General features: G+C 47.3%; 1 protein-coding gene across 1 annotated transcript; it reads right to left on the reverse strand.

The window, feature by feature from the left end:
* Window positions 1–242: 242 nt before the first annotated feature.
* LOC127650613 (uncharacterized) lies at window positions 243–16,491 on the reverse strand. The gene is made up of 4 exons (XM_052136132.1): window positions 15,764–16,491; window positions 4,516–4,648; window positions 4,164–4,298; window positions 243–1,108 (listed from the first exon to the last, which is right to left on the reverse strand). Exons 1-4 carry the CDS (start codon window positions 16,281–16,283, stop codon window positions 478–480), a joined length of 1,419 nt encoding a protein of 472 aa, XP_051992092.1. The 5' UTR covers window positions 16,284–16,491; the 3' UTR covers window positions 243–477.
* Between the last annotated feature and the right edge of the window lie 2,909 nt (window positions 16,492–19,400).

Consider the following 19,400-nt stretch of genomic DNA (forward strand, 5'->3'; position numbering starts at 1 on the left):
ACAATCTGGTTTTGGTTTGTGAATTGAGTTGCCTCGATTAAGATGTCCAGATTCAATAAAAACGTATATATTTTATTTTTAATTAATATTTGACTTATATTAATTGCATCATCAGAATATGCAAATAGGCTACCAATATCGCTGATTGGTGAAGGCTCGTTTGTGACTAAGGCGTAGCTGTAATTCTCAGAGACTCTACTGTACATTTTAAAGACAAATGCATATGAAATATCATTAATCAGTTTTATTTGTATCCCTGGTCAACAAGCATTGTCTAAAGTGACCCTCTTAAAGGGTATGTGCACGGACAAGATTCCTTATACAAGGACATCCCAAGATAAATAAGACATTCTTTACACAATTTCAACAATATTTTCTCATAGTTTTCAAAATTGTCTTTTGATCCAACAATGAGAAATGCCATGTCTTGAAATGTAAGCTTATGAATCCTTTCTTCTGTGATGTTTCTCCTGGTAGTCAAATCCTCTTGGAGGTTGAAACGGACCGTGATGGCTTTCTGGATCTTACTTTCGATTGAGCTTTTCTCTTTTTTTTCTTTATTCGAAAGGTCTTTGCTCTTGATTTAGCTGACATTTGTTTTGCCTGAGTGTTCACTGTCTTTTGACCCAACAGGAATTTAGTGTCAGATGTGGTTGAAGGTGAACCAGTTACACTAGCTTTGAGTTTCCTTGGGGTGCTTTGAAGAATAGTTTCCACATTGTACTTTTTAAATGTTCTTTTCTTCACTCTGTCCCTTTGGGGAGAAGGGGTTAAGGTCATGAACGAGCTTGTCAGTGACTTTTTTCGTCCTTTTCGAGGTCCCGATGTTTTAAGTTTCTTCCGATTGTCATATTGGTTCACTAAATTTTTACTTAGCTGAAAAGTGTCTACTCTGAGATGGTCTACTGGATCACAATCTTTCTTGTCCTGAGGCATCCTGATCTGTTTAGAATTAGACATTGTTAGTTTGCCATTAGGTGATGATTTGATTGGCACTTCATTGCATGACAGGTCAGTGAGGTCACTGTTCTCATGAGTTAGATTGGTAGAATTGTACGGCGTGGAATCTTTCAGCACTGCCACAGGTGCTAATTGTAACATTGTGCACCTGCAGGTAGAGAGTGAAGAGCTCAATTACACCATTATGCCAGTATTGCAAGAATGTAGACCTTACAAATTGTTAGTTACAACAAGATTGCACTGAACAGGTTACTGAAGGAATGTAAAATGGATGTGGTACAAACACAGATCTAAGGCCAGTATTGCAGAGGCATCCATGTACAGAGACTGAACGTTCTTAATAAATTGTTTGACATATTCTGTATATTTCAAAATTATTGTTATTCTGTGCCATAGGCCTAATATTATGGCAATATTCTGGGTTTAGAACAGGTAAAGCTCAATAGACAGCATTTGTTGCATAATGTTGATTACCGCAAACATTTATTTAGACTCGTCCTTTGTTTTCTTTTTTTTTTTCAATTTTGGAATGCCCAATTCCCACTACTTAGTACTTCCTCGTGGTGGTGCGGTTACTCACCTCAATCTAGGTGGCGGAAGACGAGTCTCAGTTGCCTCCACTTCTGAGACCGTCAATCCGTGCATCTTATCACGTGACTCGTTGTGCATGGCACCGCGGAGACTCACAGCATGTGGAGGCTCATGCTACTCTCCACGATCCACACACTACTCACCACACACCCCATTGAGAGCGAGAACCACTAATCGTGACCATGAGGAGGTTACCCCATGTGACTCTACCCTCCTTAGCAACCACGCCAATTTGGTTGCTTAGGAGACCTGGCGATGGAGATTACAGTGAGGCACTTTCAATGGAAGTGAATGGGACCAATTTTTGGACCTTTTAAAATGCAGAAATGTGAAGCATAACATTTTATAAAAGGCCTTTTTTTTTTATAACGGGATGGGCATTTTTCAACCACTTAACACAATTTTCCAACTACATTGAGATTCCCTTCTTTCATTGGTTATTTGAATAATGTCCATCGTAGTTTGAAAACGCCCACAGACTGGGAAATAGTAAATGGGCTACACTTATATAGCACCTTTTTTTAACCATAGAGGTTACCAAAGTGCTTTACACTGTGTCCCATTTACCCATTCACATGCACACTCATACACCAATGGCAGCAGAGCTTGGGGTTCAGGGGTTCAGCGTCTTGCCCAAGGACACTTCGGCATGTGGAGTCATATGGGCCGCGAATCTAACCGCCAATCCTGCGATTAGCCGACCCGCTCTACCACCTGAGGCACAGCTGCCCACAAATGCCCATTATTGTTCTGCAAAGACCTATACGTCAATTTGATCACACTAAAATCATGTTAACTTGCATATCGTTTATGTCGTGTGGCTATACTTTTGAAAAAGTGAGTATTTTAACGTTTATGGATTGGTGCCATTCACTTCCATTGTAAGTGCTTCACTGGAGTGATGAGTAAAAAATATATATAATTTTTTGTGGTTGTCAAAATTATGCCAGAAATGCTTTCAATTGAGCTTAACTTAAAATCTAGGAGTAGGTATAGCTGCAGGCCGGAGACCTCCAAATGGGGGCAGGGTTACTCCTTAAGGGGACGGGTCTACCCCATAAGGGGGTTGCGGCAACTCCAAAAGAGGGCGTCATTTCCACTCACAGTTAGGGTTAGGGAAAGGGTTAGGTTAGGGGCTCCCTATATCATTTCTGGTGGTTTGGAGCTACCTCCTCTTTTTAGAGCAATGCCTGCAGCTATATCCTTCTCCCCCCAGCGTCCCCTTACACCATCTACACCGGAAGCATACATTGATGCAACGCGCCGCAACGGCTCGAGGCTGTCTACACTGGACAGAGAACGTTCTAGACCATTTAATTGTCTTGTTGGTATAAGTAGTGCCAGTTTGTGAAGCAAACGATTTAATGGGACAACCATTTACTGTCGCCTTAATACGACGCACCACAACAGACGCTTCCAGTGTAGACAGCTTCATTGATTATAATGGGATCTATTTAATTTTGATGTGATGCATCACTCGCGTCTTTTGTAGACAGGGTGTTAGACCCAGCCATGAGTTAACCCAGAATATTCCTTAATTAAGTAGATAAAGCAACAGTAAATTTCTTCTCAGATATGTATTATTTTTAATAACAGTTAATAACATAATTCCTATTGGGGGATATAGTGAATAATATAACCACTCCTTGCTACTGTGACTTTCTAAGCAGGACTTGACTTGACTTGCTTGAGGTGCGCCACAGACTTGACATGTCTTGCTTTATTTGGTGCCCTGCAACTTCAAGACTTGAAGGTGTGGACTTGAGACTCCCACCTCTGGCACAATATGATAACACAGAAGTCAAAGTTCCTTCAAGGAAAGTCAGTTCACTCAGCGGCCATCATCGGGCAGCTATTATCTATGTAGGTTATAATCGTCATACAGGTACAGCTTCTGTCTGCTTGAATGCGGATCGAAATCTCCAAAACTGTTGGTCAAGAAGATTACATTTTAAAAAGATACTTAAAATCAGCAGTAAAAAAAGAATGGGATCACATATTGTGCTTCTTTTTAGTTGATGGCGCAAAAACTGTATTTTTCAAACCACATGTCTTGTTTTAGCTTAAACGTTAATAGATATAGCAATTCCTATCATCGCTATATTAAGTGTTAAGTGTTTTTCATCAAGTGGAATATACTGTATGTTCTGATTGGCTGTGATTGTGTCACATTGTGCAACAGTTTCCAATTCAGTGTGGATGGACAAAATGCACCTGTTTAGGACACATTTAAGGTAATGTATCTAATTGTTGAGAATCAGAATTTTGTCAATGACTAAAGCATTTTCCCGGTGGGCCGACACACTTTGGGGACGGTCAGGGACGGACTGGCCATCGGTAGAACCAAGGGTGCCAGTGTATCGGCTGCGAAATGGGCCGAATGGGCCGCGATAAGCTAAAATGAGCCACCGCGTTATGCAGAACGGACCACAAAGCGGCGACGCGATATGCAGACAAGGAGAGCGCACAACAACCCCCCCTACCCACAACAGATTTTGGGCCTGATGCCCAGGCCAAGTCCCAGGTGGATTTCTCTTCCCAGTCCAGCCCTGATGAGAATGCAATTAAAGCGTAAATAATTCTCAAATTCATCTTTTCATTTTTGCACTCACATTCCAAACCAATTAAACTGGATGCATCGTTTTCGTTGAGCCAACTCAAAGCAGCGAAGTTTAAGAACGTTGAAGAAACTGTAGCCGACCATGTTGGAGATGGTGTCATTGCCACTGTGAAGACACTGTTTAAATCTAACAGAGGAAAGACAACACAACAATTATTTGCATTGTATTTGCAACCACATATCAGAAGAATACTAGTGTCTTATGCCATGCCCACACAAGTCATATATGGGTGAAAGACTAAAGGAAAGGATGAGTTATGATACTTAAGAGTCTCCCCTGAGGTCCTAAAAAAATGACTCCCCTCTCTGGAATGTGAAAGACCCCACAAGCGCTCTGTGCTCACCTGTGGTCGCAATCACAATGGGAGATGGTGAAGAGGGTGGGGTTGAAGACACCGAAGTTTACAGAGAAGGAGCGTATGATGTGCTCACAATGATCGTGCTCTCGACAGCATCTATCTGCATGTTCAAACATACCTGGAAAATAAAAAAGTGTTGTAATAACTAATCACAGCATTCAGCCAGAACTCTACCATCGGCAACGATGAATGAGATGATAACGCTTACGGCCTATTTATTCTCTGCACAAGCTTACAAATCATTTTAATATGTAATATAGGTCAAACGAACACTATAAGTGGCACTATGAGGTGTTACACAATATTTGATATAAATGTAGTATTATTGGAGCCACTACTTGCACTAATGCTTGCATTAATATATTTAAGTTTGATCAACAAACTATGTGCATGAATTCCCAATAATTGAATATGTATGTGGGGATGCAGCTTGTATTGTGTCATGCTGTTGTGACTGATGTAAATCCATGCTGACTATGTCAAATCAAATCACTTTATTGTCACGACAACACCATATAAACAAGTGTAGGTGAGTGAAAGTCTGGAGTGCAGTTGTACACAACATTATAGATAAAAACAAAATGATATTCTATTCTATGGGAATTCTAATAGAATATTCCGGGTTCAATATAAGTTAAGCTTAATTGAAAGCATTTACGGCATAAATTAGATAAAAAAAGCAAGGGGCCAGGGAAGCGAGTACTGACGCTGACCACCACCCTTGGAGTCACGAGTTCGAATCCAGGGCGTGCTGAGTGACTCCAGTCAGGTCTCCTAAGCAACCAAATTGGCCTGGTTGCTAGGGAGGGCAGAGTCACATGGGGTAACCTCCTCGTGGTCATGATTAGTGGTTCTCGCTCTCAATGGGGCGTGTGGTGAGTTGTGCGTGGATCGTGGAGAGTAGCATGAGTCTTCACATGCTGTGAGTCTCCGCGGTGTCATGCACAACGAGCCATGTGATAAGATGCGTGGATTGACGGTCTCAGAAGCATATTGAGGTGAATAACCGCACCACAACGAGGATCTACTAAGTAGTGGGATCTGGGCAAACTGGGTTACAGTGAGGCACTTACAATAGAAGTGAATGGGGCCAATCTGTAAACGTTACAATACTCATTGTTTCAATAGTATAGTCACAATATTTAAACAATATGCATGTTAGCATCATTTTACTGTGATAAAATCGCTTGCTTACCTTTTCTGCGTAAAGTGAAATCCAATTTTACAACTTTGTTGCCATGACGACATAATGCCGTAAAACCTGTAATCTCGGTAAATGAAGATTTTGACATTTTTTTACACAAATAATACAAGATTTAACAGAAGAATTAATTTAAGTGTTTTTATACAATTATAATCTTCACATTTCTGCCTTTAAACCCTAATTTAAAATTTGGCCCCATTCACTTCCACTGTAAGTGCCCTATCATTGTACCCTCCATTTGTTTTGTTTGTTTGTTTTTTTTTTTTTTTAAAGAAAAGGAGGGTTGAACTTATTTTTTTGTGGTAATCACCCTGTTGGTTAAATTAAACTTGAAATATTGAAATATTGAAACCAGGAATATTCACTGCGGTCAAGCCAGCCGCCACTTCGAAATGAGCGGTCAAACTAGCCGCACCTATATTTCGTGGTGCGCGTATACACTGGTTATTGCGGTATGACCGTCAGAACTAAAACAAGTTAATTCCTGCTAAGGCAATTTCACATGCATTCATTTATTCTGTCTGTCTGTCTGTCAGAAAGAAAGGAAGACAGAACGAAAGAAAGAAAGATTTTAGCACACCTCACAACCTGTCACTGCATGATATATTGAAGTCCAAAATAAGAACCCCCCAAAACTCATATATTACCTTTTTGTCCATACATTCAGAAAATCATAAAAATAAAAGTCCTAGTTTCCACAGACCAATTTCACCTCAGATGGGGAGGACACCTTCTCAAGGTGTGAACTACAATGTTTCAGGACATTCTGATGTTGAATTCCAAAATAAGAGCCCCCAAAACTCATATATTAGCTGTTTTGTCCATACATTCAGAAAATCATAAAAATCAAAGTCCTAGTTTCCACAGACCAATTTCACCTCAGGTGGGGAGGACACCTTCTCAAGGTGTGAACTACAATGTTTCAGGACATTCTGATGTTGAATTCCAAAATAAGAGCCCCCAAACTCGAATATTAGATGTTTTGTTTACACATTCAGAAAATCATAAAAATAAAAGTCCTAGTTTCCACAGACCAATTTCACCTCAGGTGGGGAGGACACCTTCTCAAGGTGTGAACTACAATGTTTCAGGACATTCTGATGTTGAATTCCAAAATAAGAGCCCCCAAACTCGAATATTAGATGTTTTGTTTACACATTCAGAAAATCATAAAAATAAAAGTCCTAGTTTCCACAGACCAATTTCACCTCAGGTGGGAGGACACCTTCTCAAGGTGTGAACTACAATGTTTCAGGACATTCTGATGTTGAATTACAAAATAAGAGCCCCCAAAACTCATATATTACCTTTTTGTCCATACATTAAAGAAAATCATAAAAATAAAAGTCCTAGTTTCCACAGACCAATTTCACCTCAGGTGGGGAGGACACCTTCTCAAGGTGTGAACTACAATGTTTCAGGACATTCTGATGTTGAATTCCAAAATAAGAGCCCCCCCAAAACTCATATATTACCTTTTTTGTCCATACATTCAGAAAATCATAAAAATAAAAGTCCTAGTTTCCACAGACCAATTTCACCTCAGATGGGGAGGACACCTTCTCAAGGTGTGAACTACAATGTTTTAAGACATTTTGATGTTGAATTCCAAAATAAGAGCCCCCCAAACTCGAATATTAGATGTTTTGTTTACACATTCAGAAAATCATAAAAATAAAAGTCCTAGTTTCCACAGACCAATTTCACCTCAGGTGGGGAGGACACCTTCTCAAGGTGTGAACTACAATGTTTCAGGACATTCTGATCTTTAATTCCAAAATAAGAGCCCCCCCAAACTCGAATATTAGATGTTTTGTTTACACATTCAGAAAATCATAAAAATAAAAGTCCTAGTTTCCACAGACCAATTTCACCTCAGGTGGGGAGGACACCTTCTCAAGGTGTGAACTACAATGTTTCAGGACATTCTGATGTTGATTTCCAAAATAAGAGCCCCCCCAAATCTCGAATATTAGATGTTCCCCTTCTGTTGCTCTCTCGCGGTCTAGGGGTCTCTCTTGAGTGCCGATATCCACCTCTGATCTATGAAAAAAGGCCAATGAGAGTTGGCAGCCAGTATTTGCATGTCCCGCCCCCGGACATACGGGTATTAAATACGGGAGTTCATTCAGGATTTTTCTGAGGAGCCGGAAATGGTCTGGCCACAACAGTGGCTCGGCTCAGCGACGTGGCGGGGGAGACACAACGTCTCGTTCCCTCCATCAGGGAACGGAGGTTACATACATAACCTAGACGTTCCCCTTCTGTCGCACTCTCCACGTTGTGTCAGAGAAGCGACACTAGGGGTCCACTTATAAAGTGCCATGAGCTGAGCCGTGTACGTGAACTGCTGATACAGCAGCGAGCAGGTATTCTTACGTGCAGGACGACCAACTGCATCAGGCTGCACGTACCCTTCCCCAATGCCCCATTCAAGCCATCAGACTCCTTATCCTACCCTGGAGGGGGGAACAACGTGATGGCCGCCAACCTGGGAACGGGCCAGCCTGGCTGGGCCTCTTTTCTCTCTATGTTTCTCGCATAGAGCAACTACGGCCGGGGCCCTTACACGCATTGAGGGAAGGAGGTCTTAGCCCTTCTTTCAGGGCGGAGAAGACCCTGCGGAGGCCACACCTACCCGGGAGGGGAGGCAAAAAGTGGCAAATACATCAGATGGCCTAACTTAGGACCTATGTGGAAAAGTTGGTGCAGTGGTAGACCCAACCTCGTAGGGGGGGGGTAGCGAACAGCACGGCGACCGAGGCAGCTGTAACTGCCTAAGGGAGACACGGGGGTCCGCTCGTGAGGGGACAGTACCATGGCATTACACACAGGGGAGTCCGAACAGAAGGCCTTACCTGTGGAGCACCTATGCCAGTACAGGGTAACTTGACGTACCCGCAGTGGCTTGGGTCGGCGAGTTCCTCCGCTGAACTGCGGACCCACGAGGGCTAGGGAGGAGTCAACCAGCGACCCAAAGATGGGATCTCCTGGGAACGGAGGCGCACTGTTTTCCCTCGGTTGTGGGAAAGGGCGCTAGGCGCAAGCGATTCACCCGGTCACATCGTCAGCGTGCTACCAAGTTCTACGGGCTCAGACCTGAGAAAACACGGGACGATACTGACTCAACTCGGAGATTGCAGAATCTCGAAAAAGTGTTAGGTGTTGCCCAGCCCGCTACTCTACAGATGTCTGCTAGGGAGGTGCCCCTGGCCAGTGCCCACAAGGACGCAACACCCCTGGTGGAGTGAGCTCGAACCCGCAAGGGGGGGGGGCACAGCCTGGGTGTGATAAGCCAATGAAATGGTGTCGACAACCCAGTGGGCGAACCTCTGTTTGGAGACAGCGTTCCCTTTCCGCTGTCCCCCGAAGCAGACAAAGAGCTGCTCAGACCGTCTAGTGCTCTGTGTGCAGTCCAGATAGATATGCAAAGCACATACTGGACACAGCAACGAAAGGGCTGGGTCTGCCTCCTCCCGGGGCAGCACTTGCAGGTTCACTACCTGATCCCTGAAGGGTGTGGTAGGAACCTTGGGCACATAGCCCGGTCGCAGTCTTAGGATCACGTAAGTGTCTGCTGGATCGAACTCCAGGCAAGTGTCGCTAACAGAGAACGCTTGCAGGTCCCCGACCCTCTTGATGGAGGCGAGCGCGATCAGCAGGGCGGTCTTGAGAGAGAGGGCCCTGAGTCCAGCTGAATCTAGCGGCTCAAAGGGGGGTCTCTGGAGGCCCGTGAGGATGACCGAGAGATCCCAGGAGGGGAACAGTTTAGGCCGGGAGGGAGTCAGCCTCCGGGTACCTTTGAGGAACCTGACAATTAAATCGTGCTTACCAAGAGACTTGCCGTCTACCGTGTCGTGGTGAGCCGTGATGGCGGCGACATACACCTTGAGGGTGGAGGGGGACAGCCTCCTCTCCAGCCTCTCCTGTTGAAACACGAGCACTGACCTAACTGCGCACTTCTGTGGGTCTTCGGCTCGGGAAGAACACCAGTATGCGAACAGAGTATTAGTATCTATGACAGTCGGTGGTAGGCCGGCTAGATCTTCCGCGTCCCGTCCAGGGGCCAGACGTGGAGGTTCCAGAGGTCTGGGTGCGGGTGCCAGAGCGTGCCCCATCCCTGAGAAAGAAGATCCTTCCTCAGGGGAATTCGCCAGGGAGGGGCTGTCATGAGGAGCGTGAGGTCCGAGAATCAAGTCCGGGTGGGCCAGTAGGGGGCCACCAGAGTGACTTGCTCTTCGTCCTCTCTGACCTTGCATAGCACCTGTGCAAGAAGGCTCACTGGGGAAAATGCGTACTTGGGCCAGCTGTGCGCCAAAGCATCTGCCCCGAGGGGAGCCTCTGTCAGGGCATACCAGAGCGGGCAGTGGGAGGTTTCCTGGGAGGCAAACAGGTCTACCTGGGCCTTGCCGAACCTGTCCCAAATCAGCTGAACCGACTGGGGGTGGAGCCTCCGCTCTCCGCCGGGCAAGCTCTGTCTTGACAGCGCGTCCGCTACCGCATTGAGGTTGCCGGGGATGTGAGTTGCGCGCAGTGACTTGAGTCGCTGCTGGCTCCAAAGGAGGAGACGACGGGCGAGCTGTGACACGTGGAGGGAGCGTACTCCGCCTTGGCGGTTTATGTAAGCTACCACCGTGGTGTTGTCTGTCCTGACTAGGACATGCTTGCCCTGAATTAATGGGAGAAACCTCTTCAGGGCAAGAAAAACAGCCAGAAGCTCTAGGCAGTTGATGTGCCAGCGCAGCGGGCCTCGGTTCCACCAGTTTGGAGGCGTCGGTTGTAACCAGAACACGTTGGGACACCTGCTGCAAGGGTACTCCTGCCCGTAGAAAGCAGAGGTCTGTCCAGGGTTTGAAGGCTTGGCGGCAGGCAGTGGTAACTTTCACGTTGTGCGTGCTGAGGTGCCATGCTCGTCTCGGGACTCGAGTCTGGTACCAGTGCTGAAGTGGTCTCATATGCATCAACCCCAGCAGCGCAGCCGCCGCGGAGGATGCCATATGCCCCAGGAGCTGTTGGAAACGTTTTAGAGGGACCACGGTGCCTGGCTTGAAGGAAGCGAGGCATTTCAGCACTGACTGAGCACGCTCGTTGGAGAGACGTGCTGTCATTGAGACTGAGTCTAACTCCAAACCGAGAAAAGAGATGCTCTGGACCAGGGTGAGCTTGCTCTTCTCCCAGTTGACCTGAAACCCCAAACGGCTGAGGTGCTTGAGCACCTGGTCTCTGTGCACGCATAGTAACTCTCGCGAGGGGGCCAGAATGAGCCAGTCGTCGAGGTAATTGAGTATGCGTATGCCAGCTCCTCGGAGCGGGGCAAGAGCCGCCTCTGCGACTTTCGTGAAGACACGAGGGGACAGATACAGGCCGAAGGGGAGGACTTTGTACTGATACGCCTGGCCGTCGAATGCGAACCGCAGGAATGGAAGTACGCATCCTTTAGGTCTACCGCTGCGAACCAATTTAGATGCCGGATGCCAGATAGAATTTGTTTCTGGGTGAGCATTGTGAAAACTCGCAGGTCCAAGATTGGTCGTAAGCCGCCGCCTTTCTTGGGTACAACGAAGTAAGAGCTGTAGAAACCCTTCTTCGTTTCGGTTGGAGGGACAGGCTCTATCGTGTCCTTGATTAAAAGGGAGGCAATTTCTTCACGCAGGGACTGAGCATGTTTGTCGTGCATTGCGGTAAAATGAACGACCACGAAGGGGGGCGGAGGCCTGGCAAACTGAATTGCGTAACCGAGTCGAATGGTCCGGTGCAGCCATCGCGACGGGTTGGGCAGTGAAAGCCCGTGCTAGGGGCACCAAGGGGACGAGTATTTTGTACGTACCTGGTGGGGATTTGCAGCGGTGTGGAACAGGTAACACGGCGTCGGGAAGCAACGTAGCGTCCCGAGGCTCTGGTGCTGAGAATAAACTCAAAGCACTTACCTTGCTCCGCGCACCCGGCGGGGGGTGCGGGTTCGTGACTGAGGAGGAGGTCTGATGCTGGCGTCCTCTGGACTCGTCTGAACCGGCCGGCCGGGGAACAGTCGTGGGGCTGAGGGTGGGGGCACCGCGTCCAGGGAGCCGGGACTGTTGAGGCCTGAAAGTAGAGTGCCGTGAGAACGGCATTTGCGGGCCACATGACCCAGAGACAAAGGAAATAGCTCTTTTATTGAGAATTTGGGTACCGCAGCCCAAATGAAAAAACACAAGATTCTCCTCCTGGCCCTCCACTGGGGACGGAGCGGTCTTACCGGCCTCCGTCTGCTTCTTCACCATGGAGAACTGCTGGGCAAAGTCCTCGACGGTGTCGCCAAAGAGGCCAAACTGGGAGACAGGGGCATTGAGAAAGCGAGTCTTGTCAACTTCACGCATCTCGACCAAGTTCAGCCATTGCTGGCGTTCTTGGACCACCAGTGTGGCCATCGCCTGCCCGAGCGCCTGCGCTGTGACCTTCGTCGCTCTCAGGGCGAGGTCGGTCGCTGAGCGCAGTTCCTGCAGCGCGTCGGGATCAGGGCCACCCCCATGCATGTTTCGCAGTGCCTTGGCTTGGTGGACCTGCAGGAGAGCCATGGAATGCAGGGCTGAAGCGGCACGTCCGGTGGCGCTGTAGGCCTTCGCGGTCAGCGAGGATGTTGCTCTACAGGTCTGGGAAGGGAGTACAGGGCGGCCCCGCCAGGTGGTAGGGCTTCCGGGGCATAGATGGAGCGCAATCACCCTATCCACCTGGGGAATCGCGGTGGACCCTTGGCGCGTTCCGCCGTCGAGGGTGGCGAAGGCGGATGAGCAGGTGGCGGTGCGACGAGTGGAGAGGGGTGCTCTCCACAAAGACGTCAGCTCATCATGCACCTCCGGGAAGAACGGGACCGGGGGGGGGGGCGAGGCTGTGAGCAGCGCCCAGCACCCAGGAACCAGTCGTCCAGCCGTGATGGCTGTGGGGAGAATGGAGGGTTCCAATCCATGCCCACACTGTTGGCTGCCCGGGAAAGCATATCGGACATCTGTGCGTCGGCCTCTTTCTGGGCATGCAGGCCCGAAGGTGGCAGCCCAGAGGAGTCCTCAGCATCAGATACCACGCCCTCCGATTCCGCGGCAAACTCGTCTGCTTCCATTGCAAGAGGGTAGGCAGACTGGCTGTGAGGCGAGTCGCCGCCGCATCGAGCGGGGACGGGAGTCAATGACCGTGCGGGCGCGGGTGGTCCGAGGGCGTACCGGCGGAGCTGCACCCGCTACCATCCCGAATCGCCTCCATCGCCAGCCGCATCGTCCTCAATCCCGTGGGAAGAAGGAGGCGATGTGGGGCGGCTGGAGTAGCTTGCTACGGTTGTAAGCAAACTGCGACACTAGCGTTGTCATGGTCATGTTCTCGCGGTGAGAACATGAACCATCCACTAACGCAGCCTCGGTATGATCGCTACCCAGACACCGCGAGACAACGCCTGTGGCCGTCGGAGGCGGAGAGTACTCTACGCATCCAGGAACAACACATCCTTAAAAGGGCGTTCAACGCCGCTGTGTATTGCTCTTTTAGAGGAAATTACTCTTTTAAATAAAATCAATCTTTTATGAAAGAAAAGGACTCGTGAGAGTTCTTTATAATCTGCACTGTCGAGCGCTCAGGGGCAGGAAATGCACAGCTGTGCAAACAGGAGAAAGCCACTGTTGTGCGCCGTAGAATCGGCTCGAAGAAATTTTCTGAATGAACTCCCGTATTTACGCTGCTTAAATACCCGTATGTCGAGTAGGGACACGCAAATACTGGCTGCCAACTCTCATTGGCCTTTTTTCATAGATCAGAGGTGGATATCGAGCTCAAGAGAGACCCCTAGACCTCGAGAGAGCGACAGAAGGGGAACATCTAATATTCGAGTTTTGGGGGCTCTTATTTTGGAAGACAACATCAGAATATCCTGAAACATTGTAGTTGACACCTTGAGAAGGTGTCCTCCCCACCTGAGGTGAAATTGGTCTGTGGAAGCTAGGACTTTTATTTTTATGATTTTCTGAATGTATGGACAAAAAAGGTAATGAGTTTTGGGGGGGCTCTTATTTTGGAAGACAACATCAGAATGTCCTGAAACATTGTAGTTGACACCTTGAGAAGGTGTCCTCCCCACCTGAGGTGAAATTGTTCTGTGGTAGCTAGGACTTTTAATTTTAAGATTTTCTGAATGAATGGACAAAACAGGTAATATATGAGTTTGGGGGGGGGGGCTCTTATTTTGGAATTCAACATCAGAATGTCCTGAAACATTGTAGTTCACACCTTGAGAAGGTGTCCTCCCCACCTGAGGTGAAATTGGTCTGTGGAAACTAGGACTTTTATTTTTATGATTTTCTGAATGTGTAAACAAAACATCTAATATTCGAGTTTGGGGGGCTCTTATTTTGGAATTCAACATCAGAATGTCCTGAAACATTGTAGTTCACTCCTTGAGAAGGTGTCCTCCCCACCTGAGGTGAAATTGGTCTGTGGAAACTAGGACTTTTATTTGTATGATTTTCTGAATGTATGGACAAAAAAGGTAATATATGAGTATTGGGGGGCTCTTATTTTGGAATTCAACACCAGAATGTCCTGAAACATTGTAGTTCACACCTGGAGAAGGTGTCCTCCCCACCTGAGGTGAAATTGGTCTGTGGAAACAAGGACTTTTATTTTTATGATTTTCTGAATGTATGGACAAAAAAGGTAATATATGAGTTTTGGGGGGGCTCTTATTTTGGAATTCAACATCAGAATGTCCTGAAACATTGTAGTTCACACCTTGAGAAGGTGTCCTCCCCATCTGAGGTGAAATTGGTCTGTGGAAACTAGGACTTTTATTTTTATGATTTTCTGAATGTATGAACAAAAAGGTAATATATGAGTTTTGGGGGGCTCTTATTTTGGAATTCAACATCAGAATGTCCTGAAACATTGTAGTTCACACCTTGAGAAGGTGTCCTCCCCACCTGAGGTGAAATTGGTCTGTGGAAACTAGGACTTTTATTTTTATGATTTTCTGAATGTATGGACAAAAAAGGTAATATATGAGTTTTGGGGGCTCTTATTTTGGAATTCAACATCAGAATGTCCTGAAACATTGTAGTTCACACCTTGAGAAGGTGTCCTCCCCACCTGAGGTGAAATTGGTCTGTGGAAACTAGGACTTTTATTTTTATGATTTTCTGAATGTGTAAACAAAACATCTAATATTCGAGTTTGGGGGCTCTTATTTTGGAATTCAACATCAGAATGTCCTGAAACATTGTAATTCACACCTTGAGAAGGTGTCCTCCCCACCTGAGGTGAAATTGGTCTGTGGAAACTAGGACTTTTATTTTTATGATTTTCTGAATGTGTAAACAAAACATCTAATATTCGAGTTTGGGGGGGCTCTTATTTTGGAATTCAACATCAGAATGTCCTGAAACATTGTAGTTCACACCTTGAGAAGGTGTCCTCCCCATCTGAGGTGAAATTGGTCTGTGGAAACTAGGACTTTTATTTTTATGATTTTCTGAATGTATGGACAAAAAAGGTAATATATGAGTTTTGGGGGGCTCTTATTTTGGACTTCAATATATCATGCAGTGACAGGTTGTGAGGTGTGCTAAAATCTTTCTTTCTTTCGTTCTGTCTTCCTTTCTTTCTGACAGACAGACAGACAGAATAAATGAATGCATGTGAAATTGCCTTAGCAGGAATTAACTTGTTTTAGTTCTAACGTCATACCGCAATAACCAGTGTATACGCGCACCGCGAAATATAGGTGCGGCTAGTTTGACCGCTCATTTCGAAGTGGCGGCTGGCTTGACCGCAGTGAATATTCGCATATCTGTAGCCATGCAATTGATTTACTCTAACTGTATTTCCCCAATTTTTGTAGCGGTATTAAAACAACTGGGATATTTAGTCTAATATTTAGTAACCCAAATTAAACTGTAGTTAATTTAATACGATCATCTTGGAAAAAATATGCACAATCTTTAAATTAGAATGCAGCAATATTTGAGTAAACCAATATGATGGGATCTTGCATCCCTCTTGTGATGGTAAACCTACCCAGCTGTTCGTAGTTGTTGGCGCTGGTGCCTCTGCCACACCAAAGCGTCCCCGGTAAAACCCATGCGCGTTTCTGGCGATTTTTTGCACTTGAATCTAGCTGCTTTACATCTTTCTGCAAAGTGAACCCGTCAAGGGGACTCCTTTTAATTTCACAAAGGCTTTCATCCTCCAATAGCACGCTTAAGTTGAAGTGAAGTAACTTTTCTGTGTTGTCCAAACGATCGCAGAGGGACAAATACCTTTCTATTAAAGTCCCGTCATTGATCGTGAAACAGTTTTCAACGCGTCGCTCCGACGTCCATTGACTCCAGTAATAGAGAAGAGATGCTGAAGCGTCCAGTGATTTGATCAGGAAACTCACCTGAAAGCTCCTGTGGTCTGGTTTTATGACGAGGCAAAATGGTATTTCATCTCCACCGTTTTGAACCGTTACCGCATTGCAAATGAATGCCACGAGAAAAAACGGAATCGCATAAAACAAACTCCCGATTCCCGAAAATTGAAAATACAGCGACATCGTTGTGAAGTTGCGACGCTAATCTGAGACGCTTTGAAGACGCTCAATTTTTAAAACGCTCATGACGGTAATGTGTCGACCGCTATAATTGATGCTGATATGATCAGGGTGGTACAGACACATACAATATTAATTTGCAAAACGTTAAGATGCTATTCAGACTCTTTCAGTGAGAGAGAGAATTCCAGACCGGTTCCTTTTTCAAATACTGTCACGTGAAATCAAGTGTCCTGTGGAAAAGAAGAACCTCCCAATGAATTCGATCTTTTGAACCATTTCTTGACACTGTATCTGTCTGTTCACAAGGCGAACTGAAATTTGAGTTACATGTTAAAACTTGTAACTTACTGAGATGAAATGACAAGTGGCATGACTCCAAACAATCTGAAAACCCTTGAATGTGCAGGCCCAAGCATTTGTCAAAGAGTTTGCATGAAAATAGTTTCATCATAGAAACCACCAGCAACCAGTGATAACAAATAAAATAAAAGTAAAGCTAAATCCTTACGTTTCACGAGAAATGCATTGTCCAACACATAGCTTCATCTCAGAGATGTCTGTTTTTAGATATTGCCTTCTGGAAAGCATTGCATCCTAATTTACATCTGTTAAACATATTTACATAAAATAAAAAAAAAAACATCTTAAAAAGATCAGATTTACAAACATCCTAAATCATAAACGGCTTTAATACATCTGATAAAACACTACAATACATCTGATAAAACACTTTCCCTCTCGAGAGGTCTCTCCTATTGCGTAAGTAGCTTACGCTATGGGAAAACTCAGTTTCTCGAGAAATATTGAAGTCTTTATGTAAAACGCATTGCAGCTGCACAGCAGACAGCAATGAGCGAGGCAGCTCGGTCATTGGCTGTGCTGCGGCAACTTGCTCGAACCAATGACAGGGCGACTCTGAATGCGCGACCAATGAGCGCGCGCTTCGCGCCCGCGCGCTCAGAGCCTGCCAAGATTAGCGTGGCTAAGGCTATATATTAGGCGCCCCGTCATGAGAGTTCTTTAGATTTAATCTCCTTCAGCGAAGACCTTCTCTTCGCTGGATCCTCCGGATGGTTGGAGTCTTTTCGCCCGCCGTTGACAAGCCTACAGCAGGACCGCTAAGAGGACGCCGGCGCCTTCAGCCGCCTTCGAAGCCTTCTGCTATGCCATCCGGCGCGCATCACTGATATCCTTTTTTACTTACAAGTGTTCACCTCTGCAACACTTTTGATTTAAGTAAAAGAGCAATTTTCGAGGCGTTGTTCCTCGTGCAGAGGCCCTCTTCCTGACGGGGACAGTCACGTTATCTGCACTCGCTGCGTGGGACCTGACCACGCAGAAGCTGCTCTCATTCAGGGCGGATGCCCCGAATGTGACTCCCTGGGCCTCACCGAGCTGCGTGCTCGCTTTGCCGCCTTCGCCGCAAACGAGCCTGCTTCCACCGTGCTGCCGTCTCCTCCGTTCGAGCCGCGCAAGAAAAAGCGCCGCTCACAGAGGCTGCCAGAGCACGCGGAATTCAGTGATGTCAAGCCGGGCCAGTCCCCGCGTGCTTCACCACTACCCAAGATCTCGCCGCCGCCAGTCCATTTCATGCAGGCGGACCAGCACCCCTCCAACAGAGCGGTGGGTCTCGTCTCATTCGGCGCGTCAGGGGACGATGGTGAAAAGGATGACAGCCTTTCTATTGACGCTGCATTCCGACGACTGGCCGGGCTCGGTCTTCGACCCCGCGCCGTCGACATTAGCGGACACGAGCACGGGCACAAGCATGGACTCTGAGATCGTCCGCATCCTGTCCAAAGCCGTGGAAGACCTCGGGCTCGACTGGTCTTCTCCGGAAGAACCCGCCCGCAGCCGGCTGGAGGAGTGGTTCCTGCAGGGGCGCCGGCAGGCCCCTCGACAGAGACCCTCCCCTTTCTTCCCCGAAGTTCACGACGAACTCACAAAGTCGTGGAAAGCCCCGCTCTCTGCTCGCCTGAAGCCTTCTTTCTCTTCCTCGCTCTCCTCGGTGGACGGCACGAGAGAAAGAGGCTACGAGGGAACCCCGCCCCTCGAGGAGGCTGTGGCCAACCATCTGTGCCCACCCTCCACCGCTGAATGGAAAGCCAAAGCTTCTCATCCCTCGAAGCCCTGCCGATCTACCTCAGCTCTCGCCGGCCGCGCATACGCCGCCGCCGGCCAAGCTGCGTCAGCGCTTCATTCCATGGCTGTTATACAAGTTTATCAGGCCAAACTTCTCCGCACCATGGACGAGTCGGGACCTGAACCTGAGGCTTTCTAGGACCTGCGCAGCGCCACTGATGTAGCCCTGCGAGCCACAAAGGCCACCGCCCAATCCATCGGCCGGGCCATGGCTAACCTGACTGTCCTTGAGCGCCATCTGTGGCTGACGCTAACAGAGATGAAGGACGCGGATAAGGCGCCATTTCTTGACGCACCTATCGCTCCAAGCGGCCTGTTCGGACCGGCGGTAAAAGAGTTTGCTGAACGCGTCACTGAAGCTCGGAAGGATTCGCAGGCTATGCGTCACTTCCTGCCCAAGCGCTCCAGCTCGTCTCAGAGCCGCCAGAGAGCAGCAGAAGCAGCGAGCCAGGGCGGCGCCTCCCGTCTCCCAGCCAAAGAGCAGACCTGAAACGGACGCTCGACGCTGCTCGCATTCCGCTAACCGAAGGAAGCCGCCTGAGCAACGGGATCCTCGGCCCAAGATCGTGCTGAACCCGGAGCCTCGTAAGTCTTCCTAGCAATAGGAAGAAAAAGAGAGAGTGCGTGTCTCGCAAAAGCCGGACCACTCTCTCTAAAACGTGTGAAACATTACCCAGTCCGCTTACAGGCGGCTGGAAATGTCTGTACAGCAGTCAATGGGCCAGTCACAGAACTCGCTCACCTGCAATCAAACGCTGTTTTAACGGCAACACACAGAAATCACAAAAAGAGTCATTTTCTGCCTGTGTCACTAAGGGATCATGTGTCCACACTAAAGTGCGCATTCCCACGTATCAATACTGTCCAAACAGTGCCGAATACTTCCCCAGCTCCAGCTGGACGCACCATTGTATGTAGATTGTGTGCCTATTGTCATGTATGCACCACTAAACACAAGCACTGTTCCCACAGTTA

Source organism: Xyrauchen texanus, chromosome 1, assembly GCF_025860055.1.
Source record: "Xyrauchen texanus isolate HMW12.3.18 chromosome 1, RBS_HiC_50CHRs, whole genome shotgun sequence".
Lineage (NCBI taxonomy): Eukaryota > Metazoa > Chordata > Actinopteri > Cypriniformes > Catostomidae > Xyrauchen > Xyrauchen texanus.

Bases quoted from the DNA above. Each gene is read 5' to 3' on its own strand.
- LOC127650613 (XM_052136132.1), bottom strand. From the start codon at position 16,283: ATGTCGCTGTATTTTCAATTTTCGGGAATCGGGAGTTTGTTTTATGCG. The intron at 4,649-15,763 runs GTAGGTTTACCA...TTTATTTTCCAG, and splicing joins CAACAACTACGAACAGCTGG to GTATGTTTGAACATGCAGAT. The intron at 4,299-4,515 runs GTGAGCACAGAG...TTCCTCTGTTAG, and splicing joins CATTGTGATTGCGACCACAG to ATTTAAACAGTGTCTTCACA.